This window comes from Cavia porcellus, unplaced genomic scaffold (genome assembly GCF_034190915.1).
Source record: "Cavia porcellus strain 051 isolate PalLab524CR breed Dunkin Hartley unplaced genomic scaffold, mCavPor4.1 scaffold_5, whole genome shotgun sequence".
NCBI classification, from domain to species: Eukaryota; Metazoa; Chordata; class Mammalia; order Rodentia; family Caviidae; genus Cavia; species Cavia porcellus.
Window position 1 is genome coordinate 9,286,342 of NW_026947488.1, and position 17,428 is coordinate 9,303,769.

At 47.6% G+C, this 17,428-nt stretch overlaps 1 protein-coding gene across 1 annotated transcript; it reads right to left on the bottom strand.

Annotated features, from left to right (window-relative positions):
* Positions 1-2,990: 2,990 nt before the first annotated feature.
* On the bottom strand, positions 2,991-14,275 carry Pfdn4 (prefoldin subunit 4). Its single transcript, XM_063248128.1, has 4 exons — positions 14,078-14,275; positions 8,392-8,499; positions 7,533-7,673; positions 2,991-3,384 (listed from the first exon to the last, which is right to left on the bottom strand). The coding sequence occupies exons 1-4, from the start codon at positions 14,099-14,101 to the stop codon at positions 3,253-3,255; spliced, it is 405 nt and encodes a 134-aa protein (XP_063104198.1). The 5' UTR covers positions 14,102-14,275; the 3' UTR covers positions 2,991-3,252.
* Between the last annotated feature and the right edge of the window lie 3,153 nt (positions 14,276-17,428).

Genomic DNA, 17,428 nt, shown 5'->3' on the forward strand with positions numbered 1-17,428 from the left:
ACGCTGCACACTGTTCTCCACCCCCTCCTGCCTTCAGCCCCGATTGTGCCCCGAGAACCCCACACTTTGCTGCCTGCCACCTTGGCTAGTTCTTTATCCTCCTCACTGCACTTCCCTAAATCTTCTCCTCTCTCCCCTCAACCCCGAGAGCTCACTGGGCTCCAGCCCAAACCTTCCTTCCGAAGCAGGATCCTATGCAGCAAAATCCTCAGCTGGTTTTACTGTACCTCAAGGTTTTCTTAAGGTTCTCAAACACTCCTCCCCAGCCCGATACACCTCAAATGTCACTCCAGCGTCCCAGGCATCCAGGACCTATGTCCCCGTGGCTGACGCCCTGGGCACTCCGGCATCCATCACCAAACTCCTGTCTTCTCCACCGAAGTTTCATGTCTCCCGCTGGGCACCAGACACCTCTCCCTTTGTACCTCTGTCAGCAGTGCCAGCACGGGCCACACAGCCACATGCGGACAGGTAGGAGGTGGCAGAGACAGACCGACCAGGTGTCAGCCTGCCTTGCCCAACAGGCCAGCAGCTGAAGGCCACCACTGGGAAAGTTTCACGCTGTGAATCTGTGACCGAGTTCTGGATTTTATTGGGACGAATTCAATGCTTTTCAAGCCACAAGAGCCCAAAACAAACAGTTTAATACTATTTTGGGCCTGTGCTCAAAACAGGTTATCATGGACTTTCTCCTCTTTCCTCATCTTCCTCTTAACTGTGAGCAGGACCTTCCTGTCACTACCTCTCAGCTCGTCTTCATTTCCATTTCCTGGGTGAAGGCAGCACCCAGGAAGGGTCGGCAGCATCTGGTATCCTTACCTCCTCCCATTCATGGTAAAATCTACCTGACAATTGCTGCATATTTTAAAGTTCTGTTCCAATCATGTATCTGTCCCATACCCTTTGTCCCCCCTTGGCCTCTTTCCATTAAAAACCTAGCTAAACAAATAGGTTTCTGAGGAGAGCTCTTGAAGTTTCAACAAGGGTGGTGGTGGTTGTGGAGATGAAGGTTTGGGAGATGTTTAGGAATTGGAGTCAGCAGCACAGCCCAGCAGAATTCAGTGCACGGCAAATTTTGTATTTTCTAGCAAAGGCCTAGATTTAATGCATCAAACTGTACGTCTGAGTTTGCAAACTGGCAGCCTAGAGGTCAAACTTGTTTAATCTGCAATACTTAAAAAAATAGAAAAAGTTGCACTGTCAGAAAATAGTAAATGCACACAAAAATTAGAATTCCTGCCTTGAGAAATAGCAGGGACAAACCTAGATCACAATGGCCACGTGGCAGCCACCGGCTGAAAGGCTCGCTGCCGTGCTCAGACACAAGGCGTGCAAACTGTGGGCTGCAGGTTCACTGCTGACCACAAAAGGCTGCAGCTCGGAAGCGGATTTAAAAAGGGAGTTAACTGGTTATTTAATCCCGTTTCCCTGTATATAAAGCAGGCGAGTGCTCATTAAAATTGCTCAGCAGTACACGTTCATCCCCCTTCTCTTTCAGCTCCTCCACCAGACACCCCAGATGCATCCACTCCGCACCCCTAGAAGACTGATTCAGACCTTGGTTTAGCACTTTGTAATTTTTTGTTTTGAGACAGGGTCTCGCTAAGTCTCTAGGTTGCCCAGGCCACACCTCTGGGTTCAGGTTGGTTTGGCCAATCGTGGGACTCAGGTGGATTCTGGAGGACAGAGCACAAGGGACCCTCACCCCCGGGCTCTCACCGTGGCGGGACGTCACAGGCGCTGTGCTCCTGCCACTAAAGACAGCCTTCCCCAGGGCTCCAGACTGAAGGGGTCAGGTTCTCCCTTCACCTGACTTTAAGGGTACAAAAGGCCCCGCATGAGCACCCGCCAGCGTGGTAATTCTGGCTGTTTGTGGAATTATCTAATTTGTGCTTGTTTCTACTTCCTGAGGCAATCTGACAAACAAGTACGCCCGCAGTTTCTTCCTCTAGCTGAATGTTGGCCAAATGCATTGAGGAATAGCCCTGTAAGTCATTTCTTACAACCTGAGTATCACTATTTGAGAAGATTTTTATACCAATATAAGTTTGATTTTAAGTTATTAAGAATTTTAGAAACTTTACGTATTACCTTTAAGCTTGAATTACTGTCTACAACACTTAACCAGAAGATATATATGCAATGTTATAACCTAGAAGGTTAAAAGATATTTCTTCTAAAATTATGTATATTAATCCTAAATCCTAAAACCAACATGTCTCCACAGGACTGAACTTCCGCTGGTATCTGGCCTACCAGTGCCATCTGGTGGAAACACAATGCATCTACATCTTCTGAATCCTAAATCTACATTTTCTGTGGGGGTGATGGAAGACAAACATACTTTTTACTTAAAAAATAATTCGGAGCCTGGCATGGTAGTACACACCTGTAATCCCAGCACCACAGGAGGCCTGCAAATCTAAACTGCGCCAGGGCAATCTAGGGACTTATCAAGACCCTGTCTCAAACTAAAAATTATGGGGCCAGGATTTAGCTCAGTGGCCTAAGCACCTACCTGGCAAGCACAAGGTTTTGAGTGCAATCCCCAGCACCACAGGGAAAAAAAAAAAAGCTAAAAATTACAAAGTGCTAAAATAAAGTCTAAAACTTATAACAGAGATATACCTCTGGGTTTCTAAAATGTTCTTCCATTCGGTCCTGTTTGTATGAAAACCAGCATGTCTCCACAAGACTGAACATGACACATTTTTTTACCCACATCTAAGACATGGGTTTAGTAAAAGATATGCTGATTGCTTGACTCTGTAAATTACGTATTTAAATATATACACACATACTTTTTAGTAAACGGCAATTTTAGTTGTGAAACACGTAGAGTACACAGTTGCAGGATTGTACATTTTGTGAGGTTTTCACCATCTGCAGACAGCAACCAGAATCAGAAACACAAACAACGAGACACGAGTGTTAAGTTTTCTATCAATGAAAATTGCAGTAAGAATTCTAAATAATATGGAAACATAGAACATTGCTTAACTGATTTTAATAATGACATGAGCCCCTAGACTTGACATAATCATTTTGCAAAATACATAGATGAATACTGCCTTCTTTTAAAAATATAAAATAAATAAGCAAAGACATGTGAAAATAGGCAAGTTTCCATTAAATAAATGAAAATTTTAAAAAAAGAAACTTTTCCTTTCCATGTCATGTGAAGAAGAGAAATTATCATTTTAAACAATATTCAAGTTTATTAAACAAATTAAAAAAGGAGTTATAAAATGTTTAACTTTCATCAGCTTCAAGGTTTATGTTGCTGCCGAATTTCGCATATAACTGAACTTTCAAATCTGCTAGCACCCGCTGAATTGATGCTACTCTGGATTCTAAGGCGTCGATTTCTTCTTGTAAATTTTTCTGGAAAAAAAAAAAGTTTAAGTTAATTCTATTCAACTGTGTGATTTCGGAGCAACCGTGTTTGAATAAGTATTTGGGAAGAATTTTCTAAATTTAGGCAGCTAAGTAACAATGACCGTAAGATCTAAAATCAAAACACTGAATGTGAGCATTTTTAATTCAGATCTATATTTGTTTATCAGAGAATAAGACATGATTTTTTTCAGTTTCTGCTGACTTAAAAACCGTAAGCTAAAGAAAATTAATTCCTATATTATCTGTATATTATCATCCCCTAATAAAGAAGGAACCATATACAGAGACTTCTATAAATAGTTTTTCACGGGCTTGCATAGCTTCAATGTAGATTCTGATAACGTCCCACAAAAATATCTGCAGAAGAAATCATAAAACTTCAATTCCACCAATAATTGGTAATAACAACTGACGATCACAATCTGGCAGAAATTTTCCCTAACTTGAGGCCCCTGATGCTAAACTGTGGAAGACTGGAAAAAGTTGTCAGACTCAATCGCTTCACCCACAGGAAGGGCACTCTAGGTTCAAAGAAAGAATTTTTCTTAAACATAACAAAGGAAATCATGCACATGTCAAACCTGTTAGCATTAGGAACAAAAGAATACTTAGCACTGGCAAGGTGACTCTTAAAAATCTGGCCATCGGTCGGGCACGGTGACACAGACCTGAAATCCCAGCACAAAGCGGGCTGAAGCTCGAGGACTGCCTCTAGTTTAAGGCCAGCCTCAGCTACCTAACAAGACCCTGTCTCTGAAGAAAACAAGTCCGTTAATGAAAAATAAATCTGGCCACTACTTCTCAATGTATGGCCCGCACCCAGTGTCCAGGCAGAATCACCGAGGGCAGTGGTGACAAACCCGTAGCCGGTACACCACAGCAGGCTGGCTGTTGTCACCGAAAGCTCTAAAAGGTTTGTCATCACTGATCTGGAACTGTCAGAAATCAGAACTTCTTTGGGCTGGATCCAACAACCCGAACCTGTAGAAACCCCCGAGGGTGATTGTTATGGACTGTATCTAAATGTGGCCCGGTGAAAGCCTTGTGTGCTCACAGGCAGGGCTCTGGGGAAGTGGCTGGATCCTGGGCATGTGACGCTGGATTAAGAGTACACAGTAACTAAATTGGTAAACGGGTTCAGCATGGTTCTGGGTGTGGATAACGGAAGCCCCACGCTGCATCTGGATGGCACCAATCCATAGGGATGCAGCCTCGATGAAACAGAAAGGGAAGGGGGCAAGGTGGGCGGGTGCTGCCTCCCGCCTTCTCTTCTGGGGACTGTCACCTCTGCCGAGCTCTCTATGGTGCCACCCTGCCTTGGAGTCAGCCAATAACGAACTGAAACCTCTATGAACTATGAGCTGAAAGAAACCTTTCCTCCTTTAACTTGTGGGTATTGGGTATTTTGTCTCAGCAATCAGAAAAGTAACTACCACACTATTCCTGATTCTGACGCATGCTACGAATCTGAGAACCACCATTACAAGACAAAAGCAGAAATAAGACATAACAGATAAAACTCCTGCATCTGGAAAACCCAATGTAGTAACTCTTCAATTTACAAGCATTCAAGTGCAAACTTTCACAGATATGAACACACCTCGCTTTGAGAACATTCGCAGATGTGAACAAGTTGCAGACACCGTTAACGTGTCCGGACACTCACTTTACGGTTGTGCCTACCGTACAGCGTGACAGTGGACAGAAGGAGAACCGTGCTCACTCTGAGCCCAGGAGTCCGGGAGCAAGAGGAAGAGAGGGGGTGACATGAAGGTGATTGTAAGGGAGCCCAGCACAGTACACAGGGGATATCTGCTCAAAGCTGTGCCAGACTTACAAATAAATCCAACTTACGGACATTCTCCTGGAACGGAACTTGTCTATAAATCAGGAACTTACTACATGTAAAACAAGACACTAGAAAATTACTCTAAAATTACAAGTCCCACCTTATCACTCAATCCTCAATCCAGGAGTGTGCAAATGCCAGCCCACAAGCCAAATCCAGCCTGAAATTCCTGATTATAGGGTTTCACAGGCATGCAAATTCATTTACACGTGTCACTTTCAAAGTAACTGTAACAGAGACTGCATGGCCCACAAAGCCTAACATCTGCACTTTCCAGCCTTTCACCTGCAGTTTGCCGACCCCTAAGCCAAGATAAAGCACAATTTATCCAAACTCAACTGACACAGCTGCCCAGGATCCAGCCACAGTTTCAGATGTTCCCAAACTATTCCAGCAAACAAACCTCTCTGGGTTCTGTTCATCCACTATAATCACTTTATAACCATTCACGCTCTCTTTGTTCTGAGTGGACCACTACGGGTTCTTCGTGACCACAGCCCTCGGCAGACTGGCGCTCATGTTCTTTGGCTGTTCTACAATGGCTTTCCCAGGGAAGCCTCTCCACCCCAAGCTGCCCAGCCCACAGCAGTAGACTCCCGGCTTTCCTGAAGCCAGCTTCACCTCCGTACCACTTCCTACTCATCAACAGTTTCTCCAGTTTGATTTTCTCTTTGCATCTAGACTGCATGCTCCACGTGCAAAGGAACCAGGCATTCTCTGCTGTCCCCTACAGTCCTAGTACAAGGCAGAGCCTGACACAGGTAAGAACTCAACAAATACTTCTGGAATGAATGAATGAATGACAAAATTAAGGTCAGTATTTACATATATACTGTTATGGTTTGTGTCTAGATGTCCCCTCTACGTCTCATGCATTCATAGGGTTTTCTTTTGGAGGTGACTGAGTCTAGAGGATGTGACTGATCCGTGGTGCAATGCTGGGAATCAAGGTGGCTGGAACTCAGGATGGGTGACTGCTGGATCGATGCACCGACTGGATTTACACCACCCTAATCCCAGCAGACTGGGTGCAATACAAAGGACAGAAAGAGACCTGTCTCGCTCGCTTGTTGCTTCTGCTGTCTTCCACCACCATGAACTGCTGCCCCTCTGGCACCCCATGTGCCACTCTGCCTTGAAGGCAGCCGATTATGAATGGAAACCTCCACAAACTATAAGCTAATAAACCCTTTGCCATTTAACTTTGGGTGTCAGGTATTTGAATGGTGGGTGGGCAGGCATTCACAAAAGCAGGAGAATCATAACCTGTATGAAAAATACTTCTAATAGGAACAGAGCATTTCAACCTAGTTAAAAAAATTAAATTAAAAAATCTAAGAAAAAAACCCACCTAAACATACAAGAGACACAAAATGTTTCTGCACAGAAAGTTCCTAGAAGAAAAGGGTTAGTTCTTCCCAATGTTTATTAGGAGTGGAGTAATTCATGGAAAGTATCAGGAAATGTTTAAAGGCCATGAACTTGTCATACACAGTGCTGGATGGTCTCTCTTCAACAGTGAATTAGAGTAATTTCCCATTCTACTCTATCACTTGTCTCCAATATTGTCTAAGAATTGAATCGTCTGACCAGTAATCACACTTCAATGATTATTTCATCAAAACAATTTTCTAAACACAAGCAAAGACACACAAGAAAACTGTGACATTACTGTAACAAAATATTGGGAACAAATTAATGTAATAAGACATAGCCAAACCAATACCCATCAACAGGGTATTAAAGGTGACATTAAACAAATATAGAAAAATGATGCTGTTAAAGCCTCTGTACTTGACCCAGAGAAGACACCCAACGAGTATCAACTAAATAAACATTAAATGGAGTAGAAAATGTGCCAACCAGAATGCTAACCGACCAAAGCGGGAAGCAAAACTCCCCAGAGAAACAGACAGCAAACTGACAGAAATACAAGAAAATATCCACTATGTGTGGTTATCTCCAGGCAGTGGGGTTGGGGAGAATTTTCTTTTCTACTTTATAATATGCTGTGTTTTCTAAACCCTTTTAGAGCAAAGTCCTAGAATCAGAAAACCACTCACTGCCTATGGATCCCCTGGAATTACTCTTTAAGCCTCTATTCCTTTCTAAATTGGGATAATAACAGATCGTGATTAAGATTAAATAAAATCACACTGGGAAAGCACACACAGTTCACCTGGTCATGACACCAAAGTGCTAGCTAGCGTCCATTACTCCCCCACCCACTACGGGTTCTTCGTGATGACAGAAACCCTAATGTAAGAATTAGATTCCCGCGTACCTTTGCTTCTTCTAACATTTCCTGTGTTTCTTCTTGCGAATGGCTAATGAAAACATCACCGATTTGGTAAGGTATCATTAAGCAGTCGTCATCTGCGAGCATGATGTCGTCACAAGCATCTTCTAAATTCTGGAGTTGTTTCTACAACACAAAAGCCAACAGCGAAAGCATTCAAAATTCCCTGCCGGAAGGGCCGATTTTAATTTTGGGAAACTCACTCCTGGGAGACCCTGTCGTATCACTGTCTCACACTCAGGTGACGCTGCATATGGGATCGTTTCGTGCCTGTACACGGTTCTCTGGAGCACTGAAGCCCCCTACTGTGGGCTACAGTTACTTGTGGTCAAAATTTCCCATTCTGTGAATTCTTCCTTCCCACAGAAACGAAACTCAAAAATCAGAAAACCACCTATTTTCTCAGCCATGCTTGCTCAAGTGTAAACAACTTTTATTTCACCAACTGAGTACACTTCGACTGGACTTCAACTCAGCAGAACTGAGGTGCACAGGCCGGCCTGGGGCTCACCGCTCCACGGCGGCAGCAGCCTCGGCTCAGAAGTAGGGCCAGCTCCCGCACCAAGGAGGCAGCCAGCTCCGCTCAGAGGGACAGGAGCTGTCCCGCCTGGCCAAGTCCTCTCAGCTGTGCTTCTCCAGCCTCCTCCTGGACTTAAGTCCCACCCCGATTCTGTTCGCCATCTCTACAACCAGGGAAAAATGGTTTCCTGTTTCAAGTAGGGCAGATGGGGCCATCGGCAGCGGAGGCCCGGAGATGGAGAACCACTTGGCAACAGAACCCAGTTTCAAAGAGGCAGGGTATAGACAGCTTCTTTTTCTGAAACATGACAAACACGGCCAGTACCTTTTTTACTTCTATTTCTTCCTTTAGCTCTGTGATTCTACTCGTATTCCGTGCAAATTTGTTTATCTTTTGTTGATCTTCGAAAGTCACATTGACGTCTTCTGCAGCCTAAAAAAAGTTTTAATATTTGTAAAATGTTTAATGCAGAAGCTATAAGTTAGCTTTTCATACTATTATAAAATAACCCAAATTACTTGCCTATACACAGTCAGGAATCTCAGGAGTCACAGAGTATCATAGGCAAGCCCCTTGCTCATTTTTTTCCCCAGAGGCTTAATATCTGCTCCTATGGCCTATAGAATAACTTTTAAACTACAATAAAAATTTCAAGTATCAACAACCCATGATAAAAACCCATCCTAAAAAGACGGAAGTTAACCAGCTTTTGGCTGACAGCACAATGTTCCAAGTGGGAATACTGTTTCAATAAGATAACTCAGGAAGCAAAAAGTTATTGGTCCATTAATGTTTGCAAATACTTCACACTAGATTTTTTCTCCCCAGAGACTTGTGATGTGTATGAGCTTCTGTAGGGACCAGAATCTGAGTTCCTGCAGCGTTTAGCCTGGCTGATACACTGGCCACAGGGTCACTAAACCTTCCAATCATAGTACAAGGAGCTCTTCAGACCCTGTTTCCTTTAAAAGGTACAGTTCAATACCAAATGACAAAAATTGCAGACTTAGTGTCAAAAAATACTTATTACAGCCATATCTGCAATCTGGATATAAAGAGAGCTTAGCTGAAATAAAATATCCATGCAATCCTAAAAATAACAGCTGACATTGCGTGAGCTCTTACTGTGTGCCAGGGCCTTTGTGTGTCATCTTTGCTAATAATGCTCCCAGTCTCAGTAAGGCAGACCACCACCACCACTATTTTACAGACAGAAAAACCGGTGCACGGAGCTTAAATAATTGGCCCAAAGCCACAAAGAGTTTCTATATATTAAAGAAGAAATTAAATCCCTGACTCTCCTTAGGCTTTCCCTTATTTATAAAATAGGAACAAGTGTACTTATTAAAGATGTGCACATAAACAGTGCTTACTGAAGGTTCATTGTATCAACATTAATCTAATTTATCATATTACATGTAATAAATGCAGCTTCAATACAGACTCGTGGTTCTTTTAAAGAGTTCACAGTACCCATCATCCATTCTCTACCTGGTCACTTGTGACCAAGGACATAAAAGATAGTGCACTTTGATTTCTCAGAGGCTGCACAGGGCTCAGTTGTCAGAAAATAAAGGCAGACCCCAGAAGTCAGTCCTGTTCTGTCGGACTCCCAGCCCCATGAACCATTTCACCTGCATCACGCCCGTTACTGGACCCAAAGCATAGCCTAAAATCTCCTTCACATCATGATGGGCGTACCTCGGAGGTTCGGCCCTGCATAGTTTTATGAATATGGACTCGGGGAACACAGAGCTCCACTAAAGAGTGGGTGTCCTGGCACACTCGTCATCTCACCTATGTGAGAACTGCCAATTTCTTAAGCACACAGAGAACAAAAAATTCTAAAGAACTCCTGCTTGCCAGAGGAGTTTATGGCATTTTACTTAAATACTGAACCTCCAAGCGCCTTAACTGTATATTTATGGATTCATCTGTTATTGTGTATTGATGGATGCATTTGTCACTATGAGGGTTTTAGGGTCGCTCACATAAGAACACCTACCCCTGAGCTTCCCTGACACACACCCGAGATAAAGATTCCTGAACTGGAATCTAAATCTTGCTGGTCCAGGATTCAGTTCTGCACTGCAAAGTGCTGGAGAGGATTTAGGTACCTGCTCCCCGCCTTCCCAAAGCAGATGCTTCCCTTTGCGGGCCCCAGCGCACTGCAGCCACCAGCAGGTACGGGGCTCCTGGGGCCCAATTCCTCACGACTGTCTCCACTGGGATTAAGGGTACCGTACAGGGCGGGTGAGTAAAATGTGCACCTCAGCAACTGCACGGCCTGGGTACGACGCACCACCTCCGATGGCCAACAGCAGAGGCTTCCGTTCCACTCTCCTGCTCTACACCCCTTCTCTAACGACCCCGCGGGATCAAAGCACTGCAAGGTCCATTATGCCCTGATGAAGGCAAAGATGCTTTACGAGTCCTTGAGGTGAGGCCAGGTGTCACCACTACCAGAGTTTATAGCGCTCCAGGCAGCAGAAAATAAGAATGGACTCCAATCCACGCACACAGGAACTTTACAGAATCACTGCGATCTCTGAGACTCCTCAGATTGCTCACCTCTAAGGCAAAGGAGCTGGTTTGCCTTGCAAGGGCCATACAATACGTAGAGCACAGTGCCCGGGGGTGTAATCACCTCTGCAGTAGAGGATGAGCCCTCTATCTCCTGACTACTGTTTATCAGAAATCACTGCCAAGGCAGAATAAATGCAGCCCTCCACGGAAATTCTGCTGGGCCCACGAGAAATAGGACTGCTCAAGAGACAAGAGAAGGGCTGGGGCTGCACCCGGGGCAGAGCGCTTGCCTAGCACGTGCAAGGGCCTCACCTCAATCCCCAGCACCGCAAGAAAAAAAAGGTCAAGAGAAAACACAGATTCCTGGACTGCCTGCACCCTCTTCCTGACAGGGTAAGGGAGTGAGGCAGCTCCAGGTGCACCCCACGCTGAGCCTGGGTCCTGACAGCTGGGTCCCCAGAAGGACGCTGAGGTGATTTCGCTCTGCTTTCATGTGTCGGTGGTACTGACCAAGGCATACACTCCGTCACCCACCGGCTCCCATCTTCCCTGACTGCAGATTCTGTTTCTGCCCTCATCTCAATACTTTTCCTTCACAGCTCTCATCAGACTTGGAACTGTCAGTGCCTAACGTGAGTAATGCCGTATTTTCCCCAATGCCCGTAACGGGTATTTAGCAGTGTTTGCAGCTGCCGGCACACGGATAAGAAAGCCAGAAGCCTGTCCTCACCAACACTGGCCAGCGTACAATCTTGGTGGAAGAGGAGGCAAACACCAAGCCGAACAAGACAATGTTTGACGACGATAAATGTGCTACTGATGGGAAGAGAGTTTGGGGCCACGGATGTTAGAGAGGTGAAGTGCAGAGTTTCTTAGCCAGAGGTTGAAGATGATCTCTCTGGAAAATCGACACTACTAAAGCTGAGGACACTGAACTAGAACGAGGGCCCGGGCTAAAGCCAAGAGGCCTGAATCACCTTCCCTAAACATCTCACTAGCTGTTGGGACCCACTGCAGGGTAACAGGTGTAACACCTCTGAAGCGCGCTGGCCTGCAAGGGCTACACCCTGTACATCTGCTTGTTTTCTCCTTGAAATGGCCAAGGGGGACAGCATGCATGAGGCTGACCTATGAGAAACAGCTCTGAAACAGGAAACAGCCCCAGGAGGGCTGCGCATCTATCTGCTCCACAGGCTGGAAGGTGCCTAAGGTCACGACCACCCGCCCGCCATGTGCCCGCCACCACCTACCCCACTATGCGCTCTCATGGCGCGTCTTCCTTTGATTCTCCGCTGGCTGGCCTTCGGTACTAAACCTTCTTCGGGTGTCTACACAAGGTACGGCCTCTACCGAATGCCTTCCTCCCTGCCCAGCGCCCCTTTCCCCTCCAGATGCAACCTCAGTTCAGTCCCATCTCACAAGTTTCCTTCACATTCAAAGCGGAAATTTCAGCTGCTTCTCTGACTATCTGAGTAACCCCTTACTCTCCCCAAAAGCTAAGCTCTACTATGCTGCGAGAGTACAGGGAGAATAAAGCACATCAGTACCCGGGCTGGGGACTTAGCAGGGGCTCAAGTGCCTGCCTGGCAAGCGCAGGGTCATGAGTTCAATCCCCAGTACCACACATAAAAGATTAAAAAGAACTTCATTACCATTGTTATCTCTACCACTGAAAATGAGGCTGTGCCATATCACATGCTCAAAAGAAAATTATTGAATAAATCATGAAAAAGGTTAAGCAAAATTTTTCCGAAATCCAAGTCATTCTGCCATCTCCTCTGTTTATGTCACCTATTTGCACCTCAGTCCATGTTTTCAAGAGCTGTCTATAACCAATGTCTTCTAGGACAGCCATGCTGAACATTTTAGAGCACTCAAGGATACACACATGTGCCATGGGTTTGCTGTCACTGTTCTAGGGTATTAAAGGCCTCACCTGACAACGGAGGCCCCAATTTAACAAAATACTAGAGGCAAAATGGCTTTCACTAACTTTGACACTTTCCTGAAATACCGTGATCCCATCTCGCAACTTACTCTATTACTTTAAGGGGTTTGTGGGTGCTAAGACCTTGAGATGACGCCTGGTGTTTTCTGTTTTACCATTCCATCAGTCTCAGGCCATGGACTTGTGGGTCCGCAGGCAAGAGGGACAGGTATGTTGGACTGGACAGCAGGAGAGCACGTTAGCACATCTTGTGACATGATTTTTGTTGTTTTGGTTTTTTCAGTTTTTTGAGACAAGAGTCTCGCTATGCAGTTCAGGCTGACCTTAAATGCACTTTGTAGCCCAGGCTGGTCTCAAACTCAAGCCTCCTGAGTGCTGGGACTACAGGTGTGCACCACATGTCTGATGAATACAAATGTGGTTTTTAAAGTGGAATGAAAGCTAACATGCAAAAAAGAAAAAAAAAAAAAAAAAAAAAAAAAGAAGGTATCCCTTCAGCCAGGGATTCTCATCAGAGGCCCCCAGTTTAAAAAATAAAAACACTGGAATAAGAATGGCTGTTTAAGTCGTAGATTTGCCTCTGTTTCTTAACTTTTCCTATCTGCTAAATAAGAATAGTATATCCAAACAGGAAATCAAAATAACACATGCAACGCACTACATTGGAGCTCTGTCCAGCACTCGGTAAATTCAATAATTATCTGCTTCCCCCAATTTTGTTTTTCTCCTACCCTGAGATCTTTTAAGCTTGTAGTAAGTCTCCCTGATTGTAAACCTCCAATGGTAGTTTTACTTGCTAAACAAGTGTGATGAAGTATTACAGTGCACCTTACAAGTACGTATGATTATCATGTGTCACCTAAAATACATATATTAAAAAGATGTGGTCTGAGTTTGCCCCCCAGCCGGGGTACACATCAGCTGAGTCACTACTGCAGGAATGCTGTGTCCAGGTTTCTCCACCTGGGAAGTGGGGGGACCTCCCTTGCAAAGGGGCCAGGGGGTCACTGGGGAGCCTGGGCCGCCAGACACACAGCTTTCGGCACAGACGCCAGCGCCGGAGGGGAGAACGCAGGAGCGACGAGGACCCGCCCCGGTGATCGGGCACCTGGGCGCCCGGGATGCGCACACGGGAGCCGGGGGATGCGGGGCCCCGAGGGCGCGGCTGCACCTCGGCCGGCCTCCGCCCCGGCGGGCAACGATGCGGGCGGGAGCGCCTTCCCACAGGCCGCGAGGGTCACTGCGGGAGCCCCGGGGGACACCTCGAGTCCGAGCTGGTCGAAGCGACAGACCGATCGGCGTCCCGGAACCCGAGGACCAGGCGGGCGCCGCCCCGAACCCCCCAGGGTACGGTCCGAGCGCCCAGCCCCGCCGGAGGCCCAGGAGACGCCGCGGAGCTGCCCGCAGGGTCCGGGGCCCTGGGTGCCCCCCAACGCGGGTCTGGGCTGCGCGCCCCCGCCCCGGGCCCCCACAGCCCGACCCCGGCCGCCACCCGCACCCCGCGCCCCTCGCCCCGCGCCCCAGCGCCGCGCTCACCGCCTTCTTCATGGTGGCCGCCATCTTGGGACTGGCCGACGGGGCGACGCGGGGGGAGCCGCGAGAGTGCGCGTCTGCTCCGCGCCGCCTCCCCCTCCCCAGAGGCCCGGCGCTGCCCCCCAGAACAACACTATCTCCACATTGCTTCCTACTGGGGCGCTGTTCGACGATCCGAACGGTTGGGGCTCGGGAAGGAAACGTAGCCTGGAAGGACTTGGTACGTGCCAATTAAAGGGACAGGCCACTCCCTGTGGGCCGACATAAACTGGGGGGTGTGGCGAGCGGCTGCAAGCGCCGTCCGCGAGCGGCAGGGGGCGCACCGTATGGGGAGGAGGTGATTTTCACTGGCCCATTAAGATAGTGTTAAGGTAGTAGGGTAATTCAGATGGTATAAAGAAGAGGCACTCCAATATATTCATGGAACAGTTGCTATGTACTCGGTTGTTAATGGCATCTAGTTACTGTCTCAATTCAGCCCTGCTGCCCCTGAAATTCCTCTGCCCAAAATACAAACTTTTAACACTTCTCAAGTGCTGCCCCTGGCCAATGTGGTGTCTGCTCACTATTGTGGCTACTGCTACTGCTGCCCGCCAGCCTTTTCTTTTCTTTCTGTCTTTTTCTCTTTCTTTCTTTCTTTCTTTCTTTCTCTTGCTTGCTTGCTTTTGAAAGGGCAATCGTCCCAATCTAGGCCAGAATCTGTGACTCTCCTGCTTCAGCTTCCCAGAGGGCTGGGATTGCAGGCGAGCACCAGCTTGTCCAGTTCACCTTTTCCATCAGTCTGCCTCCCACTTCAGACAGGTAGACACTGGAAAGCACCTTGAGGAGAACGGTGACAACAGTCAGAAGCAGTGCTACCCTGGGCCTTTCCGCGTGTGGCTGGGGGCAAAGACTTTGCTTCGTGATGGAGCCATCCCGGGGCCAGCAGGGGTGCAGGCAGGTCGGGGAAGACAGGAGACCCTGCAGCTGACCTCGGCTTGGCACTGGTGGCTCCATCATGGGGTCTGCCTGTCCTCTCGGAAGCCACATCAAGCAGGATTCCGGAGAATCCAGCTGGGGCAGGCTGTCAGCTCAGACCTCCCATTAACACCGGACATGACCAGCTGGACATGACCTACCACACTTTGCCAGGCGTGTGGGGAGCATGTGGGAGTCCCATAGCCTCCCTCGCCTCCTGAGGACAGAGAAATCCCAGGTGGAGATGCAAGGTGTAGGATGAGGAGCAGCTCGCTTGGGTCCACACACCTGAAACTAGCTAAGGCCGGGTGCAGCTGTCCACGGTGACCGGCACTGGACTATAACAGGTGACCAAAGGCAGGTGAGACCGACGGTGGGTGAAACCTAAAGGACTCCATAGAACATAGATACAGGCCCACGAAAATAGCCTCGGAAATTAAAATTACAGCACACTAAGGGGATTGCAATAGTAGATTTTTAAAAGACCCTTAGAATTAAGAGAGTCCAAGTGCTGATCCACGTGCCCCTGGGCAGCACTGGGGGCCTACACACCCAATCCCGCTTGTCACCAAGCATCCTCGGCCTCCGCGGCCCTTCTTAACTGTACTGTGTGCCAGGAAATTGCACCTGGCTACCCTCAAGGACAGAAGAGCTGAGAGTAGCCTGTGCAACAAGAGAGGTGGCTGCCTCGTGTCCATGTGACCCGGCCTGGAAATGGCCAGGCTGTCAGGAGGACACTCCCAGAGTCTTTGGCCTTCTCCACCACTGTCTGGCTATTCTCCAAGTGCAGGGAGAAAAGCGGACGGAACCCACCTCTTGCTCATGATCACTTGCTGGCTCTCGATCTCGTTCTCTGTTTCCTCCCTCCTTGTCCTCTTTCTCCCTCTCAAGGCGGGAAGCACAGCCCGGAGCGCTGCCAACCCCAGCATCACCACGTCTGTCTTCTGCCCTCCTGTCACTGCCCAAAGCCACGGGCTGGTTAAACTCACGCTTAAGTTACGATGCACTCCTGCTGTGAATGTGGCTGCCGAAACACAGCTCAGCTTCTGGAAACGAAAGAGGAAGAAAGAAAGAAGCATCAGCTGCGGGGTCATCACGAGGGACGCCTTGGGTGTGCAGGTCTGGACCACCAGGCTAGGCTCCTGCAGTCTGTGCACACAGGTGGCGCTGCTCAACCTGGACGGAGTCGTGGGAGCTGAGCAGCAGCCACTGGGGTGACCTGGCGCCCCCTGGAGAGCCACTTCCTATACATCCAACTTCCTCCTGTTTCCCTCTGCAAGCTTCCCTCCTCCCCCTTTCTCCAGTTCTTGAAATCTTTGGAGCTAAGACCAAGCGGTGAAACCAGTTCCGCAAGTGCCCATGGCCAGGGAACTTGCAGGCCTTCTGCTCAGGTCCTTTCATTTCCTACCCTTGCTTCTGGTTCTTTTCCAGCTGGGACCGGTCCCTATGTGATTGGATGGGTACAAGGGAGAAGCCCGGGGTACAGGCAGAAGCTTTAGAGATCACAGGACAGGGAGGAAAATCTCCAGAGATCACCTGAAAATATTTGAGCTGGGATGAATGAACTCACCCGCTTCCACCATGCTGAAAACTGGTCACCGACTGACCAGATATACCCTCTACGACCCTGGCAGTATTTTTCTTTAATTGACTCAATATTGGAAAATTGAACGATTTCACTCAACAATACCAGATTTTTAGTTTTGCTTGAGCTTATAAAAACCAGAGGCCCAGTGTCAGGGCACCTGAATTCCTGCATGATAGGACTGAGCTCACCAGGTGTGGCCCAAGTACCTGGCCTGGCCTCTCCAGGGGCAGTGGATCACAGCTCCCTAAGCACGTGCCTCATTCCTGCACTAACCTGTCGGAACCTCCGTGTTCATGGACTCGCAAGCTTCTATTCTAGGGAAGGGAATTGCGTGACTTTGTTTATCCTATGCTGCTGAATACAACTGCAAGTTAAAGGGTCACTCCAGGTACTTGGCATCATGGGGTTGACAAGCATCATGTCGCACAAATCACAGCTCCTGGAGCTGCAGTCTGGGGCCAGTCTTAGAAGAGAGAGCTCAAATCTGGCTGGGATGATCCACAAGGACTCTGAAATTATGGTATGCTGACTGGAACAAGCATAATGGCCAGCACTGGGGATGTGACATGAAAAAAAAAAAAATCAGACACAATTTCCTGTCCTCACGAAGCTTAGAGTCTACTGGTTGGAGCTGGACCATAACAAAAATAGTTAACTAAATTATATGACATGTCAGAGTGTTCACCGCCACCGTGGATGTGCCCCATCTCATCTGATCCCAGAAGCTAAGCAGGTTTGGCTCTGTTAGTGCTTGGATGACAGAAAGTATTATTGTGGTATAAATACTACAGATTGCTCCCTCAAGGGCA